The 20,624-nt window shown below is 52.0% G+C and overlaps 1 protein-coding gene across 2 annotated transcripts; it reads right to left on the reverse strand.

Moving 5' to 3' along the window:
- Positions 1 to 2: 2 nt before the first annotated feature.
- C21H16orf89 (chromosome 21 C16orf89 homolog) lies at positions 3 to 19,536 on the reverse strand. Of its 2 annotated transcripts, none has more exons than XM_037814021.1 (8): positions 19,058 to 19,536; positions 15,288 to 15,437; positions 14,049 to 14,199; positions 12,717 to 12,834; positions 10,378 to 10,513; positions 9,571 to 9,675; positions 8,451 to 8,537; positions 3 to 143 (listed from the first exon to the last, which is right to left on the reverse strand). In XM_037814021.1, the coding sequence occupies exons 1-8, from the start codon at positions 19,260 to 19,262 to the stop codon at positions 31 to 33; spliced, it is 1,065 nt and encodes a 354-aa protein (XP_037669949.1). In that variant the 5' UTR covers positions 19,263 to 19,536; the 3' UTR covers positions 3 to 30. The 2 variants fall into 2 exon arrangements, with proteins under 2 accessions (XP_037669949.1, XP_037669948.1); XM_037814020.1 differs by lacking the exon at positions 3 to 143 and adding an exon at positions 5,187 to 5,954 and having other exon boundaries at positions 19,058 to 19,531.
- Between the last annotated feature and the right edge of the window lie 1,088 nt (positions 19,537 to 20,624).

Consider the following 20,624-nt stretch of genomic DNA (forward strand, 5'->3'; position numbering starts at 1 on the left):
CTCTGGCGGCAGCTTTCAGCCGGGACTGAATTACCTTCGCTCCTGGCGGATATCCCGAGATCTCCCATTTCCCGTGATGTTTTCCTTTTTGACTTCCGCGGTGGGGAGAGGGAGTAACTCGTTACCTCCACGTAATTTCAAACCTATAGAGAGTTGCAAGAATAATACAAAGAATTTCCTTAAACCTTTTACTAAGATTTCTCCAACTGGTTTATCTTTCACCCCATTTGCTTTATCATTTGTATTCTATTCATATATATATATATATATATATATATATATATATATATATATATATTTTTTTTTTTTTTTAATTAGTTGACAGTAAGTTTGAGACATCATGATCCCTCACCCCAGTACTTCACTATACATCTAAGAACAAGGATATTTTCTTACATAACCACAGGGCAAGTTACAAAATTAGTATGTAGAGCACAGGCAGGACTGGCTATCTCATTTGCCGGCCCAGTGCAAAGCAAAACTGCGGGGTGCGCCCGGGGCCCTTGTTCAAAACTTATTAAGAATTTCAAGATGGAGGCTGATCAGAGTATTAGAGCAAGTGGGGGAAGGTGGGGGTGCTCTCTGAGCAGGGGCCTTGTGCAGCCGGGCAAGTGTTCCTCACCTGAAGCCAGCCCTGCATACAGGTCAGTTATTTTGTAGCATGTGGCTCATGCTTCCTTTGAGAGGATACTTCTCTTCAGGGCTCTTGCCACAGGGCAGCCTCTGGGGTTAGGTTGTGTTTGATGCAGTGCTTTGCTTGGCTGCCCCAGGAGCTGTCAGTAGCCCCAGGTACACAGGGCCAGCGCTGTTCTATCCACAGTAAGCACTGTTTAGGGCTTGAAGTCAGGCCCCTCTTTGAGTCACTATTCCTTATAGCCAGTGCTTGATCAGGGTCGGGGACCTGAATTGGGCCCCCAAGAATGTCTCTAAGGCTGGTGGGGGAACCGCAGTTAGTTGACTTCCATTAACTACACTCTAACACATGAAAATGACTGATCCTCTCGGGGGTTAAACAAGCAGACCTGACACAAATATATATGCGAGGAGGGATCATCATGCCTTTCGGATCTTTGCATTTAGGTTGCCATAAATTATCAGCAAACAAGCCAAGGCCCACCTCCAACTTCCCTGCCTCCAATAAGTCCTCTTTTCTCTGTCAACCGGGAGCTGCAGGTGGCAGGCAGTCTCGGGCTGGTTCTGACCTTTGGTCTCTGTAGTCTGATGTTTGTCACTCCTTTGCCAAGTCGTTCTAAGTACATGACAGGTGCCCTAGAAACCCTCCATTTGATTGAGCAGCCAAATCCACAGTTCTAGCCTAACCGGCTAACTAACCCAGGGGTGTTTGTACTCACACCCACTCTTCAGCCTGGATGCCTCTGTGCCTTTTAGTGCCCTCATCCAAGTCGTACCATCATTTGTTTATTCAACAAACCGAGCACCTGCTATGGGTTGGAAGTTGAGAAACAGCCCTGAAATAGATAGGTCCCTATCTTCATGGAGCTTTGATTTTAGTGGCAAGACAGACAATACACAGCAAGTGGGGTGAGAGCTGCCAAGGAGCGAGGGCCAAGAGAGAATGAAGCTGCAGGGGTGCCAGGAAAGGCCTCTCCTAAGCCACTAAGAGGGAGACATAAAGGATAAGAGGAAGGGACAGCTCTGTGGAGACCAGAGGCCAGAGTCTAGCGGACAAGAAAAGGGCAGAGCCTTGAGTGAGAAAGTTTGAGCACGCTGAGCAGGAAGTTCAGCCTGGCTGGAGGGGGCTGCTGGGGGTGGTGGGGTGGTGGATGGGTGAGTAGTGGGGGCAGGCAGGGGTGCGGGTTGCTGGGCTGAGGCCACATCCTGCAGGGCTTCAGGGAATGAGTTTGGGTGTCTGCCAAAGTGCAACAGGAAGCCACTGGAGTTTTCCTGGGTTTTTTGGTTTGTTTGTTTTGTTTTAAGCAGTTTTATCAAAGTATAATTTACCTACCATAAAACTGACTTGTTTCAAGTGCACAGCTCAGTGATTTCTTATACATGTACAGACATGTGCCAGCATCACCACAATCAAGTTTCAGAACATTTTCATCACTCCCCAAACTGTCTATGATTCCATTTATATTAACTGTCTGGAAAGGCAAATCCAGAGAGAAAGAAAGCAGATTTGTGGCAGTTGGGGGTGGGTCTGCGGTGTGGGGGTGAGAGTGGGGAGTAACTACACTTAGCATGGGGGGGGGCATTAAGCAGGATGGTGGCAGGACTGGAGTTAGGTTTCTAGGCCGTCTTCCATGAGACCTCAGCCAACCGTGTGGCTGTCTTCCCTCAGTGTCTGTCTGTCTTGGTGTCCAAATTTCCCTCTTCTTGTAAGGACACCAGTCATATTGGATTAGGATCCAACCAAACCTGGTATGGCCTTATTTTAACTGATTACATCCGCAAAGACCCTAATTTCCAAAGAAGGTCACATTCCCAGGTTCTGAGGGAATCAGATCCTGCACGTGTGCCCTGGGAACTGGTTAAAGGCTTCTCCTGGAGGCTGACTGAGAATCTCTGGGCGCAGGGCCTGGTAATCTGCATGTTGAACAAGATTCTCCAGGTGATTCGATGCAGGTGGCCACGCTTCTAGGAAAGCGAAGAAGAGTGACAGGTAGAATGCCCATATTTGGCAGCGAGGAAACGAAGCCCCACGTTGACATCATGCTAAATGGTCACCTTTCCAAGGAGGGAGATGCTGAGTTTCTCTCCCTGAGAGCTACAAAGGTCCAGGAGGGGCTGGAGAGGCGAAAAGACTCACTTCCCGATATTTTGACCCATTCTCAGTGTCCTGAGCCACAGAAACCCAACAGAAGTGATGACCCCGATATCCTTTTCATGGAAGTGACTTGGAAGCTCGGGCTTTTCTCTGTGGTCACTCCCGCCTGATTTGGTAACTTCTAGAATGAATTGGTGTCAGGCTCTAGGGACTGATCCACCCCAGGTTCGGGAAGGACCAGGGCATAATGTCCTCTAATCCACTCATGGGCAGCCTGATTTCTCTAAGGTCACACGCTGTCTTGGTACATTTTTGTTGACTCCATGTGAAAGAAATCTTTGAAGTAGATGGAATGCCAAGTGGGTATTAAATTCCGGCCTCTCCCCAGAAAAAAAACAACATTAAAAGCAAGTCAAACCTGTCGCTGAAATCCAGGCACAGCCCTCTGGGCTGGACAACTTAAGAAGGATGTGGGAAAGCGTTCAAGGGACAGCAGCAAAGAAGGTTAGATAAAGGGAGACTGACTCCAAAAGAAAAGGTTTAGAAGAATCTCCTGTCCCTGAGTTATTCCACTGGGCCTGGAAGGAGCAAGGACATCTTAACTCTGATGTTCAAATATGATAAGTTGCTTGGTAAGGATGATCAGTAGCTACTTTCCACCTTGAGGCAAAGTAGAAGGTATTTAAATTGTGAAGCAATGGGGGAGAATCTATGGATAAAGTTGGTTAACATTGGCCCTCTTTTCTACAGTCCCTTGTGGAATTCTATTGGCAGTGGAATGAAAGAGAAAACACATACTTTAATAATGGGAAGAGTTCCAGTGAAGATTTTTTTCCTGAAAGCAATGGGATGATGAACTTAAAGGAACTTTCAGTCCAAGGACCAGGTTATTGTCTGGTTTTTCTACTTCAGAGCCTAATATTGACACCCTTCGGTGTGTAGCCAGTATCATTAGCACAGCCAGCGTCTGAACCCCAGATGTGGCTCCAGAAGGTATTTTCTCAAATACTAGTTAGTGTCAGAGCTCCAGGTAACACATTTAGGTAGATTCCTACTGAGTCAGAACACGAGGGGAGAGCTGCAATCTCGGAATGAAAGCAACATGGAAATGCTAACCCCCCTCCCCCCACCCCTTCCTGCTGCTTCTGGACAAGTCCCTGCTTCATGCAACATTGTCGCCGTTGTGTCAGCAGGTATCACTTACCTAGCACTTAATACAAGTACTATTCTTAGTATCCTACAAACAAATCTTGCAGCCCTGGAGGTAGTTCTGAGTCTGGTGCTATCATGGCTCAAATTTACTGATGAGGAAACTGAGGCACAGAGAAGTTACATGACTTGCCCAAGGTCACAGAGCTAATAAGTGGGGGAGCTGAGATATGAACTCAGGAAGCCTGAGCACAGAATCCATGCCATTAACCACTATGGACATGGCATTTTATAAAATGATATGGCCATGGCATGATGTGCCATAAGGCTACTCTGGAGTTATTTGTGCAGGATATAAAAACTAGTATGTGCAACCTCTCCTGGTGATATCTCCATTTCGAGGTAATGAGTTGAGCTCATGACTTTCTAACTCAGAACTTCAGCTTAGAGATTCTTACTTCTCCCATCTGGGAAATTCAATAGTTCACATCTGAACAAACAGTCTGTGTGCCAATTTGAATGTATTATGCCCCACAAAATGCCATTATCTTTGATGTAATCTTGTGTGGGCAGAGGTACTTAGTGTTGATTAGATTGTAATTCTTTGAGTGTTTCTATGGAGATCTGACCCACCCAACTGTGGGTGATAACTCAGACTGGATAATTTCCATGGAGGCGTGGCCCTGCCCATTCAGTGTGGGCCTTGATTAGTTTCCTAGAGCACTATATAAGCTCAGACAGAAGGAGCAAACTTGCTATAGCCAAGAGGGACACTTTGAAGAACACACAGGAGTGGAGAGAGGAGCTTCAGCTTACAGAGACATTTTGGAGACGGCCTTTGAAAGCAGACTTTTGCTCCAGAGAAGCTAAGAGAGGACAAACACCCCGAGAGCAACTGAGAGTGACATTTTTGAGGAACTGCAGCCTAGAGAGGAACGTCCTGGGAGAAAGCCATTTTGAAACCAGAACTCCGGAGCAGACGCCAGCCGTGTGCCTTCCCAGCTAACAGAGGATTTTCGGATGCCATTGGCCATCCTCCAGTGAAGGTACCCAATTGTTAATGCGTTACCTTGGACACTTTGTGGCCTTAAGACTGTAACTGTGTAACCAAATAAACCCCCTTTTATAAAAGCCAATCCATTTCTGGTGTTTTTGCATTCTGGCAGCATTGGCAAACTAGAACAGCCTGTAAGACTCAAACTTATGGGAATCTAGAATTTGTGTTAAGTGAGATTGAAGATTCGAAACAGAGACCTAGAGATTGTCCCAGATTGTCCTTAAGGCTGAAAAACAAGACTCAACTCCCAAGTCAATTCCATTCTAAATTTATTCATCTAGACAAGAACTCCTACAAGGCTGATATCTGGAGGTCCCTGTGAAGGCAGGACCCAAGCTGGAGATAACTGTTGGAATGCACAGCCTTTAACCAAGGGAACTCAGCAGAGCCTGGCATGAAGGACATGTGGGATAATCTGGATTTTACAAGCCAAGGGAGAGGCAGAAGACCCACTGATGAGCAATAGGATTGATTAGTTATAATCAGGAATTATTTGCCTGATGCCTCCAGCTATTGGCTCAAGGGGACAGGGGAGGGATAATTTGGAGAGCTGCTCAGATAAGCAAGTATTTCAGTCTTTTGCTTCAAGAAGACAGAATCCCAAGCTGGCTCTGAGCTCCTGCAAGCCCCACGGGGTGGAGCAGCAGCCCCACAATTCCCAGGCTTGGGGGAGTAGGAAAGAGAAGGACCTTGTGATCTTTGCTGGGGCAGGTCCTGGGTTCCCACGCCTGGATCCAGCCCAGCTCCCACCTTCCCTGGCCCTGCCCAACAACCGAGATGATGTATCCAGGTTGTCTGGCTCATCTGTTTCCCCAGGAACCCAGGACCTAAGAAAAGGACTAAACAAGTCTGTTTCATCTTCCAGGCAGCACATCTGGAACCATCCATCTCAGTAGCTGCTTGGTGGGGAGGGGGGCGGCTGAGGTGGCTTTCTGTTTGTGGAGGGATAGTCTGCCAGGGCATAGAGGAAGCCACCCAGGGCTCCTACCGCCATGGCTGTGTTGTGGGAAGAGCAGCCATCTGTGGAGAGAGCATGTCCCCCATGAGTTCTGGGCGATGGCAGCCAGTGCCATTTGTTGGGCCAGGGAGCCCATCCTCCAGCTGCTGAGCATTGGCTGCTAACAGCTTCCCTCTGCCAGGGAGTGGTCTTCAGTCAACTGAAGCCTCCTTATCTGGCAGGTCACACCCCTTCCCCAAATGGCTTAATAATACAGGGATACAAAAGCTGCCCCCTTGTCTCAGGGGGTTGACTCTGTGGTGCGATTCACGCTCCAGAGATCCCCATGGGATCAGGCCGGGTGGACCTGACCCGAGTCCACCATGCTCTGCTCCTTCCTCACCCTGGCCTGCTTCTCTTGTGCCCCTAGCCAACAAGCCCCCCAAATCTGCAGGTGCCCAAACCCTGTCTGAGGCCCTGCATAGGGAGCCTGACCTCCTAAGACAGTAAGTTATTGTCCCTATTTTACAGATGGGGAAACTGAGGCTCGGGTAGCAGAGCAGCTGCCTTCCACAGTAGCTGATGACTCTGCAGCTCATTTCCTCACCCTCCATCAGCCTCCCTGGAAGGCCCCTCGTTGCTGCCTCAGGCCCCCACATGCCACTCACCCAACTCGTGGATTCAGGGTTTAGGGAATGAGAGGAAGTCACTCCTGGAGTTACTCAAACCCTGCCTGAGACGACAACCCCTTGTCTGCACTCAAGGTGGGTCTACCCTTAGCCTCACACGCATCTGGCAGGTTTGAGGGAGCCGGGGCTTTCCCCCCACTCCCAGAATCTGAGGAGGGAAGGACCCCAGCCAAGCCCCTTGGAGGGAGGGAGGTGCAGATTTCAAGGTGTCTCCTTGTGAACACTGGCAGTTTATGCCTAACAGTCTCCCACCATTGGCCAAATACTATGGTGAGCACTTTACAGTGAGCTGGTATCGACACCAGCAGCCTGTGGATGAGGCGCTATTTGATCTCCATTTTACAGATGAGGAAACAGAGGCTCAGAAAGGTTGAGTGACTCCCACAGCGAGTAAGGGGCAGACACAGGATCCAAACCCAAACTGCCTGCCTCCAAACCCTGAGCTCTTAATCTCTACGCCAACTGCTCCTGCTCCGTGGATACCTCAGATCTAGTCAAAGGCCTTGGGCGTCAGCATCTTTTCAGCTCCCTCTCTAGCCCCCAGGGACAGTCCTACTATCAAACTGACAGTCTTTAGAGAACAGTCAGCTCTCCAGGGTGTGCACGGCAGCCCCCGACCACCGGCCATGGGTGGCCCCAGCCCCTCTGTGTTGGGCTGGACAAACCAGAGTAGGGGCTTCTGGAAGCTTCCTGAGAACCCCACTCCCTTCCCCTGCCCGATCTGTGGTGGCAGCTACAGAACAGACTCATTCTGCGTTTCCACTCCCTTCTCCCATCCACCTGCAGACAGAGGAGGAGGCCCAAGTCCGGCTGAGGTGGGGGCTGATGACAAGACATGTATTTCCTGGAATCACCAACGAGCAGGGATCTACAGTGTGAGCTGACTCTTCCACTCCTTCCTCCTTTTGCCTTGCAGTTGTGTTTTTCATCAATAAAAAATGGAAATCCAGGTCTTCTCTCCCTTCCTTCCTTCCTTCCTCCCTCCCTCCCTCCCTTCCACATTATTTCTTGCCTTTCATCCCTTCCCGATATAGTCATATTTTATTCCCAGCTCCTCTACATTGGTGGGTTTACCATATAACCTATCATCCCTACCAGGACGCTTCTGAAGGGCAGGCGGTGCTATTTGCAGTTACTGCAGGACAACAGGTGCAAACGAGGGCAGCCCTGGGAGAGCCAGGGCATGTGGTCACAGGACTGAGCCGGTCACTTGCCCACTTGCTCTCAGATCCTTTCTCTCCCCTTCCTTTTTCCAATCCCAGTGCCCCAAGAGCCCTCCAAACTACACTTCCAGGCTCCTTTGCCCACTGGCTTCTGGTTAGGCTTGACTAACAGGAGGCGGACAAAAGGGAGAAGACGGAGGAGTTCTCCCCCTCCAACCTCCTGCCAGGAGCCATGTCTCCCCCATGTCCAGCCCCTGCGGGGTGGCCCCGGCCCCCATTCTCTGCCACACCACCTCCTCATGCTGTGTCTCCAGCTCTAGGGGGGAGGTGGCTTCCTGCAGTGGTGAATCCCTGGATTTTCTCCCCTTTTCTGTGTTTAACTCTACCAACACCTCTGAAACGAGTTCCCTGTATTAAATTCCTGGTGTTGAAGTTCCCGATGTGGGTTCTGTTTTCCTGACTGGACCCTGGCTGATATGGTTATCTTTGTGAATTCCATTAATATGCTAAAACTTCTCCTTCATGTTCCTGTAACTAGAGACAATATCTTTGGACCCCCCACTTTCTAAGAGGGGGTATTAGAGACCCCTGTCCTTCCCTCCGCCTCTTAGTAATACTTGGGGCTTTTTCTCCCTCGAGGGAAATCTGTGCATAGAAGAACACAGCCTTCGGCTTTGCCAGGTGTCCCAATTTCATGCCAAGAAAGTTCCTTGGGTATATTCATTACCTGTAAAGAGTTGTTCTCGTCTCTTTACTCTTCTTAAAATATGCTGTTGGTATTGAGCAGCTTTAGAGGATCCTTCTTTTTCAGCAGCTGAGGATGGGAAACCGAGGAAGGAGTGAGCAGTGAACTTCTCAAGGGGGCCTTTTAGCTCAACTCACTAAACTCCCTGCCCCCAACACCACCTCAAGCAACTCGGTTCTTCTCCTGTATCTGGGGGCCCTCTCTGTAGTTTTTTCCTGCATGGGTCTGCAGATCTTTCCCTCCACTAAATATGTCACCCCAGGCCCCCCACATCATCACTGCTGGAGATGCTGGTCAAAACTGCAGATTCCACAGCCCCACCCTTGACCTGCTGGATGTATAGGGCTGGGAGCCTGAGAATCTGCATTTTATCAACTCCTCTGTTTTAAAACAGACTCTCTAATTTCAAAAGCTTCTGCTTCTTTGAGCATCCCGAGCTCCTCGTTTAGGACATGGGCATTTCCTGGAGGCTTGTCCTGTGCCTGGCTCTGAGCTAGGTGGTTCCACACAAACTATATCTACTCCTCTGCCCAGTTCAAGGAGGCGGAAATTATTATATTCATTGATTTACAGATGGGGAAATTGAGGCTCAGAGAGGGGAAGCGACTTATCCTAAAGAAACCCAGCCATCAACTAGAATGTGGCCACACTCTCAGTCTCTCCTCCCTTCCAGGTCTCACCTAAAGAACCTCCCCGACCTCCTCCTCCTTCACAGCCCGTACCAGAACTTGCGGTTATTTTACATGTTGGTCTGTTTAGGTGCCTCTTTTCCTCAGGGTCCTTGTTTCCCCCAGGAGGGCAGGGGCCTGTCAGTCTCACTCCCCTCCAGAACCCCAGAGCCTAGAACAGCACCTGGCGCCTAGTACATGCTCAGTAAATACTCATTGAATGAATGGATTTGCCTAATGCACGTCCAAGGGGCCAATGTCTTCCGGAAAGGCAGCCTCCCATCTGATTATTTTGGCTTCTAAGCCCCAATCTCATTTCCACCTGTGCATGTGTGTGTGTGCACACACATATGTGTTACAAAGCTCTCTCTGCGCTGTGCAGCCCAGCCTCCCTGCCACCCTCCGCTCCCAGCTAGCGTGGAAGCACAGCTCACCAGGCTTCCCGAAGCATCCTTCCCGCGGCTCCTGCCAGCTGAGGATGGCCTGTAGCCACTGGAGCTTGTAGAAGTCGGAGAACCCGCTGATTCCACAGAGCATGACTAGAAGAAGATGGGGGACCACTGCAGGCCTGCTCCCCAGGCCCACCTCCTCCCTCTCCCCAAGGCCACCACAGTGCCACCTGCCTCCTACCACCAGGATGCGTACGCTCAGCATGGGGGCTGGAAGGAGGCAGCCCTGAGGCTCTGCCGGAGTGACCAGGGGCCCCCATATCTGTGTCCTGCCTCCCACTCAGGGCATCAGTTGGGGCTGTTCAAAAGTCGAGGCTCGTAGGAGGGGTCTGGAAGCCCAAGCCAAGGAGCAGTTGCCCAGGGGTTCCCTTTCTGCCTCCTCTCTAAGGCTTTTGAGATCTGTTTGCCTGTCATCTAGTCATTTGGTTCTTCAACCTTTTGAGGTCAGCTTCTGGGGGGCAGGAAGGGCTCACACAGTGGTGGCAAAGTTAGCGTCTGTAGTCAGCTTGCCAGATAAAATACAGGGTGCCCAGTAAAATTTGAGTTTCAGATAGTAGAACGAATCATTATTTAGTATAGGTAAGTCCCATGCAATTATTTGTTGAAATTATTCATTGCTTGTCTGCAATTCATATTTAACTGGGAATCTAGTATTTTTATTCGCTAAATCTGGCAACCTTCTCGTGTGTGTGTGTGTGTGTGTGTGTGTGTGTGTGTGTGTGTGTGTGTGTGTAGATGTGCACGTGTGCCCTGAGCCTGCTGCTTTGTCTCGAGAAGGGGATGCCGGCGCACTGTTTTCCATGAAGATGTCCCGGATGGGGTAGGCGTATCTGATGGCCTCGGCTCGCCGGTTCAGGTCCATCATGTTGGCGCAGAAGAGGTCCATGTAGTGCTGGCTGCGGCAGAACAGCCCCCTCTCGCATCCCTTCTGGGAGACAAACATCCAGACACAAGGAAGTCAGTACAGAGGACAGACAGCAGACTGCAGTGCTGGGATGATCTGAATGGAGGCTACATTTGGGGAAGGTCTTTTCCCTTTTCCCAGGATTTCTTCCCCACCAACTCTCCCGGCTTCCTTGGGGCTCTGTTACTGGAGAATTGTGCTGGGTTCTCAGCTGATCCCTAAGAAATGTCCAGCACAGATTCAGGCACCTGGGCTGCTCTCAAACTGTGAGCCGCCCCATTGCCTCTGGATTTGGGACAAACCCTGTGCCTGCATGCTGACCCCTGACCCCGAGGCCTGCAGATGCTTCAGCGCTACTCAAAGTGGGCTCCACGGACCGGGGCTGGTCTCTGGGCCACGGTCCATGCAGGCCAGGAGTTGAGAGTTGGCTTTAGAAACTTCTATCACAATGTGTCAGTCACGTTCTATCTGTCGAATCCAACCATAATAATTTCCCTCATTATCCAGAGTTATTGTATTTTATAAAAATATTGGTCTGTGATAGCTTTCAAATAAGTAATCAAAAATAAAAACTGTGGAATAGAAACAGACTTTCCAGTTCCTCAGAAGGTTAAGCATAGAATTTCTGTATGACCCAGCAATGCCACTCCTGAGTATAGATCTAAAAGAATTGAAAAGAGGGACCCAAACAGATATTTGTACACCAATGTTCACAGAAGCATTATTTGCAATGCCCAAATGGCGGAAGCAACCCAAGTGCCCGTCAACAGATGAATGGATAAAATATGGTATATAGATACTATGGAATTTCATTCATCTGTAAAAAATAAATGAAGTTCTGATGCATGCTGCAACATGGATGAACCTTGAAGATATCACGTTGAGTGAAAAAAGCCATACACAAAAGGACAGATATTGGGTGATCTCACTCATATGAAGTAATTTGAATATGTAGACTCATAGAGATAGAAAGTAGAAGACAGATAGATTACCAGGGGCTGGGGATGGTGGTGGTGTCTGGGTATGGGGCATTCTGCTTAACAGGTGCAGAGTTTCTGTTTAGAGAGATGAAAAAGTTTTGGTAATGGATGGTGGTGATGGTAGCACAAAATTGTAAACGTAATAAATTATCACTGAATTGCATATACCAATGAAAGTGGTTGAAATGGGAAATTTTGTGTTGTATATATATGTTACCATAATAAAATTTTAAAATCCAAAACCCCAGTGAGTCTCTTCTCTAAGAATTCTCTAAGAGCTTCTGGATACTGAATAACATTTTTGAATAAAGAGAATGAGCCCTACCTTCTAATATAAATAATGAAAGCATATATATATGTAATTACTATTATTCAGCCAGCCTTGAGCTCTTGGCACATCGAGCACTGGAGAGGTGAGGGTGGATGACCCCCCCATGCTTTGGTTCCCAGGACCAACGGACAGAGCCATCGTCTACTGCAGCAGGGATCCCCAACATGCTCACGCCTCACGAGGGGCACCCAGCTCACCTGCGACCACTGGGGAAACCAGGTGTGGGTTTGCCTAACGGCTTTTGCTTGAAGCCTGTGGTTTCACACCATTGACCCCCTCCCCCATTTTTCCAACCAGTTCAATCGTATTTTTAAAATGAAGCTAAAAGGAACAAGCAAATATACAGCTTAGTCTCCTCCTTGATATTTCAACCCAGTTACCTTGTGCCCCTTCTCCACTGAGATTGTCCATAAATTCAAGAGTGGAACTAGCGACCCCAAAGCAAGGATGAGTTTCTGCTTCTGACCCTCTCTTCTTCCTTTCACCTCCCCACTCACTCTCTCCCCACTGGCTGCCGCTAAGGACTACGAACTGCCCCTGGCGCTGGCTTGGTTTGTCTACTGGAAAGGGCTACCGAGCAACCTTCTCTGAAGTCCTTTTTGATTTGGTTTTCTTCGCTGAGTTCTTCCTGTTGCTTCTTTCACTCTCTTTTTGTCCTTCTGCTGCCCTGCCCTCCAGCTCCGTACGCAAAACCATCCGCTTTGCAACCCATCAAGCTCACTGATCTCCCCCCCTCACGATTTCATTCAATTATGTAGCAAAGGATGACAGGGCACTCACCTCTCCCTCCCACGGCCCAAGCACACATCCAAAAAGCCGCGTGGTGTTCTGGGGTGTCCTTACAAGACTGCACTGCCGTGAGCCCCTTCCACACTCTCCTTTTCCTCCCCGGGCCCCGCCTGCCCCCCACACTCACCAGCCGGGCAGAGAGGAAGAAGAGCAGCTGGTGGGACAGGCAGTAGCCGGAGCAGCCCGGCGTGGTCATCAGGGTCCTGCAGAAGTCCGAGAGCCTGCAGGGGGGGCCGCCCTCGGTCCTGGGGAGAAGGGGGGTTGTCCTGGAGGAAGATGCCGGGCACTGGAGCGCCTTCTCTGGTCTGACCCCTCACTAGTTATTAGAACCCCCGGGAGGTTCCAGGCAGGGAATGGGGCACAAGTATGGTTGTCAAATAAAGTATGGGCGTCTAGTGTTTTTATTGGCTAAATTTGGCCCTCCCAGGCACAGGGCACGGGTGGAGAGGTCTCTGGGGTGGTTCTGGGACTGGGAAACATCTAGGGCTGCACCTCCTATTGCTCTGTGGGGGTTCCAAGTCAAATTTTTCCCAGCACTGCCCTAAACAGCAGATACCTAAACCCAGAGAGCTTGAGGTCCAAGCCCCAAATGCTCCCCAAAATGGAAGGGGCGCCTCGGTGGAGAGCAGGTGTACCCTGGCCCAAACGCCTCTCTGCAGGATGCAGGGGAATTGGGGGCCTTGGGCACCTGCTCCCCCTCTGCCCATGGGTCCCCCCACCCAGGGCTGCCATGGGGGTTCTCTTCACCCCCCCCCCCCCCAAACACACACAGCAGGATAGTGACGAGCCAACCTAGCCTGGGGACCAGAACACAAAAGTAATTGCATCTGTGGCTACGGGAAGGAGAGAGACGTGGTGCCACGACCGTCTATCCTGGGGGCTTTGCCTTGAGCTGGGGGGGGGGGCCTGGGGGGGGAGGTGGGGAAGGCGGGGGTGGGGGTGGACTGGGGTGGTGGAAGGACTCTGGGGCCGGCCCCCGGGTGGGCGGAGCTACTTAGAGGAGGTGGGGGCGGGGCGGGGGAGACGAGGCTCTCGAGGACCTGAAAGGGGGCCCCGGGTCTGGGTGGGGGAGTGTGGTGGCGGAGGTGGAGGGGCCTGGGGACGTGTGGGGCCGTGCGCACTGGGAAGCCGTTGGGGTGCCGTGCTCAGAGGCGGTTTTTGAAAAGTTCATGGGCGTTGAAGTGGGGGGACCCGAGAGGAAGCCGGGGCGGGGGCCCAGAGGGAGGGGACGTGGCTGGAGCAGCTGGAGGCGGTGGCGGTGGGGAGCGGCGCGCGGATGCGGGGTGTAGGGGACCGATCCGGGAAGGGCTGGATGGGGCGCAGAGGGCGGGGCGTCAGGGGCTACTCGGCGGGGCTGGGGTTTGCCCAATCCCCGAGATTCGGCCTCAGGACTTGGAGCAGGCCTGGCACAAGAGCACTTCGGAGTTTTCACGAGGCGGGTGGGGTTCGGCAAACCCACCCTGTCCCCAGCATCTGCACCAAGCACAAATCGCTGCGCTCTTCTGAGAAGGAGTCCTCGGGATCGAACTCGGGGTACACCAGGGAGGCGTTGGTGCGGGTCCACGCGCGAGGGGGCTTCCAAAACCCGGGCTGGACGATGGGCTGGAACTCTGCGGAGAGGAGGCTCAGGGCCATCCGGTACCTCCTCCCACCCGCACCCCAACCCCCAGGCTCGGAGCCAGGAACTGGGTGTCCCGCTCCCGCTGTCCCAGGCAGTCCCAGTGGGGAGTAGAAACCTCGTCTGCTGGTTGGGTACTGAGTTTGAATCACTTGGGAAACTCCTTTTCAAACAAACAAACAAACAAACAAACCAGGAGCAGCAGAGAGCCAGCTTTGATTACCTTCACCAGCTCCCGTGGAAGCCTGGCTTGGCTGGGAAATGGGGGCTTTTACAAAATGGACTCCCAGCCAAGGGGCTGAGCTATTGGGGGACCAGGCCAGCGAGGGGGCATCTCAACTGCAGAGAGGCCTGCCTGCGGGAAGGGCCGGGGGGTGGGCTGGGGCAGCTTTCCTGGCTATTGTTGGAAGATGTGGGGTGGGCTGGCGAGCTACCTCCCTGCTCGCCCCCACAACTGGTGTGAGCTGTAGGGTCGGCGGAGAGGATGGCTTAATAATCTGGCCCTTCCCTCCCCAACATTTTTTTTTCTTTAACACTGCACACTTGTATTTGAGCATTTCTTGCCCAGAGCACACCCCTCTGCAAGGACGTGCAAAGCTCGGGCCAGGGTTATCGCATGGGGTCCTTTTAGGATAACTGAAGGATAACCAAGGCTGGCAAGGGGACGGCGGCTCAGCATGATTAGGTATGAGATGCACTGGCCGGACGCTCATCTTTGCAAAGGGTCGGGTTACCGTTTAGATATTCCCCCGCTCTGGGACAGACCCCTGTGAGGGCCTCCTCCCCCTACGCTCTGGTCCAGGACAAAGGCTCCCACGTGTGGGGGTGAACTGAACGGTGAGGGGAGACACGCTCCCTGCTTTCCAGGCCTCTGTGTGGGTGGGGGAGGTCATCTGAAGCCAAGGATGACGGAGCTTGCCCGGGGTCTGTCCGCGGCGTCCTGGGCAGACCGTGTGCGCTCCGCCCCGCACAGCGCGTCCCACCCTGCCCTGCGCCCCGAGGCGCCTGCGCTGGGGTATTTCAGTAAACTGCCCCAGATGCTGCGTTCCTGAAGAAAGGGGACTCCACCCCACGCATTACCTCTTAGGTACTTGGGGTCACTCTGCTTGAGGTAGAAAATGGATCTGTGGAGGAGGGTCGCCAACTTCTCGGCCAGCTTTCCCGTGCGCAGGCGCAGAGGCTGCAGCAGGGGCTCCCGGGCCCACGCCTCCTGGGCGCCTTTGAGCTGTGCTGGGAGGGGACAGGGTTCATTCATTCCACATTTGACCAACGACTTGGACAGGAAAAAAGAGGCCAAGTTGTCATACTCACTCAGAGCCTCTGCCTCTCCCAGCTTCCAAAGGGCAGGGTTTTCTGAGCTGATTGGAGATTAGAGCTTTGTGGGGCTGAGTTGCATGATGGGGTGGGGGGTCAGAGGGATGGAATGCAGTGGCTAAGATATTGATTTCTGGAGGAGGGTCTGGTTCAAATCCTGCCTCTACCACTTTCTCGTGGGGAGATCAGAGAAAGTCACTTTCTCGCCACCTCACCTTCTTCATCTACAAAATGGGAGTAATGAAAGTCCTTACTTCTTGGGGTGACTGTAAGTATTAGATGAGCTAATGCATAGAGAGACCTTAGCACTATCTGTAGTGAAAAGTTAGCACCTCCTAAAGTTTTGCTATTAGTATCAATTAGAGAGACTTGAGTTTGCTGTATGTTGGAAAAAATATGAGAGAGCTCCAGCTGGCAGTGGTAGAGAGCCCACTGTGTACAGTTGGGCAGGTTGTGTACTGCAAAAGGGCAGTGTTGTCTCTTGGGTCTGTATATTTAGAAAGACAATTTTCCAGTAGATGACATTAAAGTGACTCGAAGAAGGGGCACTTTTTTGGTGATGGGGGCAAAGGGGGAGAGAAAAGGCCCAGAGAGAGGGAGATGTGAGGGAGAGCATTAGCACAGGGCTGGAAGGGTCAGAGCTGAGGGGCGACAGCTATTCTTAAATAGAGAACGCTGTGGCGGAAGGTGGACCAGGGTTAAGGAGGATGCTGAGGAAGTCTTGCAGGGTGATGGGCCCTCTGAGCAAACCTTTGGAGAAGTATGGACTCCTTGAGCCTGGTGAGTCCCAAGCATGCCAGAGGCTTCTATCCTGTGCCAGGTGCTGGGACAACAACGTCCAAGACAACACAGAACCTGCCTGCAAACTGCTTATTGTTCAGACAGGGAGACAGACGGGCCCTTTGTAGAGGCTGCTCAATGCTTTCATAGACAGAACATGTATGGAGCTCGCTATGTAGGAGGATGTACATACGTGATCTCATTGAATATTCCCATCAACCCGTTGGGGTACCGCAGATGAGGAAATGGGGCTCAGTGAGATCAGGAAACTCACTCAGCATTACCCAGCTAGCGAAGGACAGATCTGGGATTTGAGCCCAGGAAATGTGGCTCTACTTGGCTCTACCAGCAGACTGAGGGTGCTGGGGCTGTACCTAGAGGGGATGGTCAAGCCAAAAGCAGGGCTAGGAGAACCTAACTGGGCCCCTGTGCTGATCCTGAGTCCTGAGACTTAGTCCCCTTTCCCCCTGCCTGGGTGGAAGCTGCTGCCACATTTGGGGAACCCCACCCTGGCCGACATCAATGTCTCCCAGCTTCGACCCAAGCAGCGAGGACCCAGGGAATGGAGTGCGCTGTGCTCCTGTGTCTTCCCAGAAGCTGAACTGCCCGCCCCCCTCCCTCTCCCAGGGAGGCTGAGAATGAGGGCGGGGCCCCCACAAGGGGAGCGGTGGGAGCTGGCTGGTTTTTGTGCCCTTTCAGTCCCCTCCCACACTGAAGTGGGCTGACCTGCAGAACCAATGGAAGATGGTGGAAATGGCTGGCGGCATAAAGGCCCTCATGGCTTCCACCTGGCTCTCTCTTGGGTCATCGCTCCAGGGGAAGCCACCTACAGAGAAGCCCATGTGGCAGGAACCAAGGCATCCTGCCAACAGCCAGCAGCCACTCACCAGGCACGTGAGTGAGGCTCCTTGGAGACGGAGCCCCCGGCCCCAGTCGAGCCTTCGGGTGACGGCAGCCTGGCTGACATCTCAACTGCAGCCTCACGAGAGACCCTGGGCCAGAACCAGCCAACTAAGCTGCTCTCAGATCCCCGATACTCAGAAATGGTGAGATAATAAATGTCTGTGGTTGTTTCAGGCAGCTGAATTTTGGGGTGATTTGTTATACGGCAAGGAATTATTGCGAGAATTTGGGGTGATGGTCACAGAGAAGGGAGGGGGCGAGCAAGAGGCTGCCATGTGTGGCTCCCCTCCTCTCTCCCGGCCAGCGCTACCCTATGTAATGAGTTAAAAAGTGGGCCCTGGAGTTAGACAGAGCAAGGCCTGATCTACCTCCTTCACTTACACCCTGTGAGATCTTGGCTAGGCCCTAAACCCCACTGCCTCATTAGTTAAAGGGGGATAGTAATAATAATAGGATGCACCTCCTGGGTTACCAGGAGAAGTGAGTTTTACTATTACTTGCACCCTAGAAATCACTGCTTTCCTGCACCCCCCAATGAGACACCCCCCCCCCCATCTATCTTTAAAAGGAACCAGGGGCTTCTGATTACAAGATTCTGTTGATCCATTCCATGGGTGCTTATTGAACATCTGATGCCGAGTGCTGAGCTGGGCACTGGGGGTGGAAGGAAAGGTCAGTAAGATGCCCATGCACCCAGGCGCTGGCATGGCAGGGTGGGTTTGAATCCCAGATCTATTACTTGTCAGGACTAAGGCTTTGGGTGGAGGGGTCTACTTAACCTCCCTGTGCCTCGGTTTCCTCAGCCACAGAAGGAGAACAGACTGGCTCCCCCCAGGGGGTCTGCTTGACAGATTGCATGACACAGGTGAATGGGGGGAGGAGGGGGCCCCCATGCATGTTTCTGGGGCCACATCATGTCCTTCATAGGCCTGTTTGCCTTGCTGGGCCCCTTCCTCCATTAAAAAAATATTTAAAATTATACTTTGTGTCTCTCTTGCTTCACCCTTGTCCTGGCCTGGGGGTGGTGGTGCAGGATCTGGGGGCTCCCCAGGGTGCAGCCCGGGAGATTAGGGGTATGGAGAGGACCCAGGGAGGCCCAGTGCCTGTGAAGCTCCCGTGCAGGCGCCAGGGAGGAGGAAACCTGCTCCGAGCCACACCTCCTGGGCTCTTAGTTCCCGGGTGGGCGGAAGCTGTGCTGGCCACACTTAGGGCGGGATTCGGGGAGACGTCCCCTGCCCTTCCCCAGGGGCCCGGGTCAAGCCGACACTGATACCAAGCCCCAGGTGGCCTGTGGAGAGGGGCTCAAAGCAACTCACAGTGGGGGACGGAGCGGGTGGGGGCTCCCTGTCTGCCTTGGAACATCTCCAGCCCACTCCTCAAGGATCTTATATCTCCCCAGCTGAACAAACACTTGCCTGTTTTCTCAGAACCTCCGGGTGGCTTTGGCTGGAGGTGGAGGACGCTGGGGTGGGGACCCAGTTTTGTCCGTGGGCCACCCCCCATGCAAAGGGAGCAGCCACCCCATTAGTCCCTGTTAAAAGGGTGCCCTCCCCTTGCCCGCCTTGTCCACCTTGTTAGGGGCCTGTCCTAAGGGGCTGCAAAATGGATCCCCCCACCCCCACCAGCCCCCGGGAAAATAGTAATTCCGAATCATGGCTCATGTTGCATTAAATCCTTCCTACTTCTAGAAAATTTGACAATAGCCAGGCCCTAGGCACCCAGGCAGAGCCAGCCACCCCCTGCCCCCTTCCCTGGAGCAAATTCAGGCATTTGGATGCCAGGAAGTGGCCGGGCCTTGGGGGTGCAGAGCAGGCAGGTGACGGGGCCGAGCCGGGGGCCCAGAGCTCACCCACCTTCCAGCACCCGGAACCCCACCACGCAGTCCAGTTTGAGCTCGGGCAGCCTCGCCTCCAGGAAGACCGTGGCCCTCTCCACCGCAGACAGGACCAGGCCGGCGATGGGGGCCATGCCCTCCGGGGCGTCCGGCGGTAGCAGCAGGGAGGGCCGCAGCGGGGGCACCGCCAGCAGGAGCAGCAGCAGCAGCCCCGGGCCTGGCATCCTCTTCTGCTCCGGCCGGGCGAGTCCAGCGTCTGCACGCCCCGCTCCTGCCTCGCCTCCTCCCACCTCCTTCTCCCCGCTGCCCTGCTGATGAGTGGCCGAGGCAGGGCTGAGCCAGGAGCCGGGGGTGGCCGGGCAGGGTCAGGCCCTGAGCAGAGGGTGCTGGGAAGGAGAGCCACAGAGGGACGCAGGGGACTGGCCAGCAGGGGCCCTGGGGCCAGGCCAGGGGCAGACATGGAGCCAGCTGCCCTTCTCTCTCACCCGATTCCCTCCCCCTGTGCACAGCCATCTTTGAGCTTCCTTCCGGCTTCACAACCCCCTAGTTACAATGAGGAAGCACTGAAGCGCAAGGGGCTTTTTCTTTTAAAAAAGTAAGCTCGGAGTAAACTCATTTGATGGCAATATGTGCCCTGAGCCGACGTGACGCTCCTTAGAGCAGCCCCATCCAATAGAAACAGAACACGAGCTGCATGAGCAATTGAAATTTTTCCAGTGACCAAATTCAGAAAAGCAAAGAGAAATATATATACCCCAAAGAATCGAAAACAGGGGCTCGGAAAGATACTTGTACACCAATGTGCATAGCAGCATCCTTCCCACTGGCCAAAAAATGGAAGCAACCCAAGTGCCCATGGACAGAATGGATCAACAAATGTGTATATCCATACAATGAAATATTATTGGGTTGTAAAAAAGAAATGAAGTTCTGATGCATGCCACAACATGGATGGACCTTGGAGACAGCGTGTTGAGTGAAATAAGCCAGAACCAAAAGGACAGATGTTGTATAATTCCACTTATGTGAAATACCTAGCATAAACATATTCATAGAGATAAAAAGTAGATTGCAGGTTACCAGGGACTGCAGTGAGGGGATGGAGACTTGTTGCCTTAACAGAGGCCAAATTTCTCTTTTGGGTGATGAAAAAATTTTGGTGATAAATCGTGGTGAAAGAAGCACAATAACATGAATGTAATTATTATAACTGAATTGTACACATCAAAGTGGTTAAGATGGGAATTTTTGTGTTGCATATATATTATCATAATAAAAATTAAGAAGGGAAAAAACAAAGAGAACCATGTGAAATTAAATTACTGATCTATTTTATTTAACCCAATAGGTTCCAAATATTATAATTTCAACAAGTAAGCAGGAAATGAAGGCAGGACAAGAGAAAGCAAGACCCAGCCATGCTGTCTTGATACACTAGGTGTGTTGTACCATTTTATATGTTGTGTAAAACAAAAAGCACTTATCAAAGCAAAAGGTGATGTATGTTTATGAGAAAATTAATTGTATGGCAGCGTTGCAGTACATTTTGTTGTACATTTTAATCTCATTTACTTTCTCTTCATTGT

The sequence above is a fragment of the Choloepus didactylus genome, chromosome 21 (assembly GCF_015220235.1).
Source record: "Choloepus didactylus isolate mChoDid1 chromosome 21, mChoDid1.pri, whole genome shotgun sequence".
Lineage (NCBI taxonomy): Eukaryota > Metazoa > Chordata > Mammalia > Pilosa > Megalonychidae > Choloepus > Choloepus didactylus.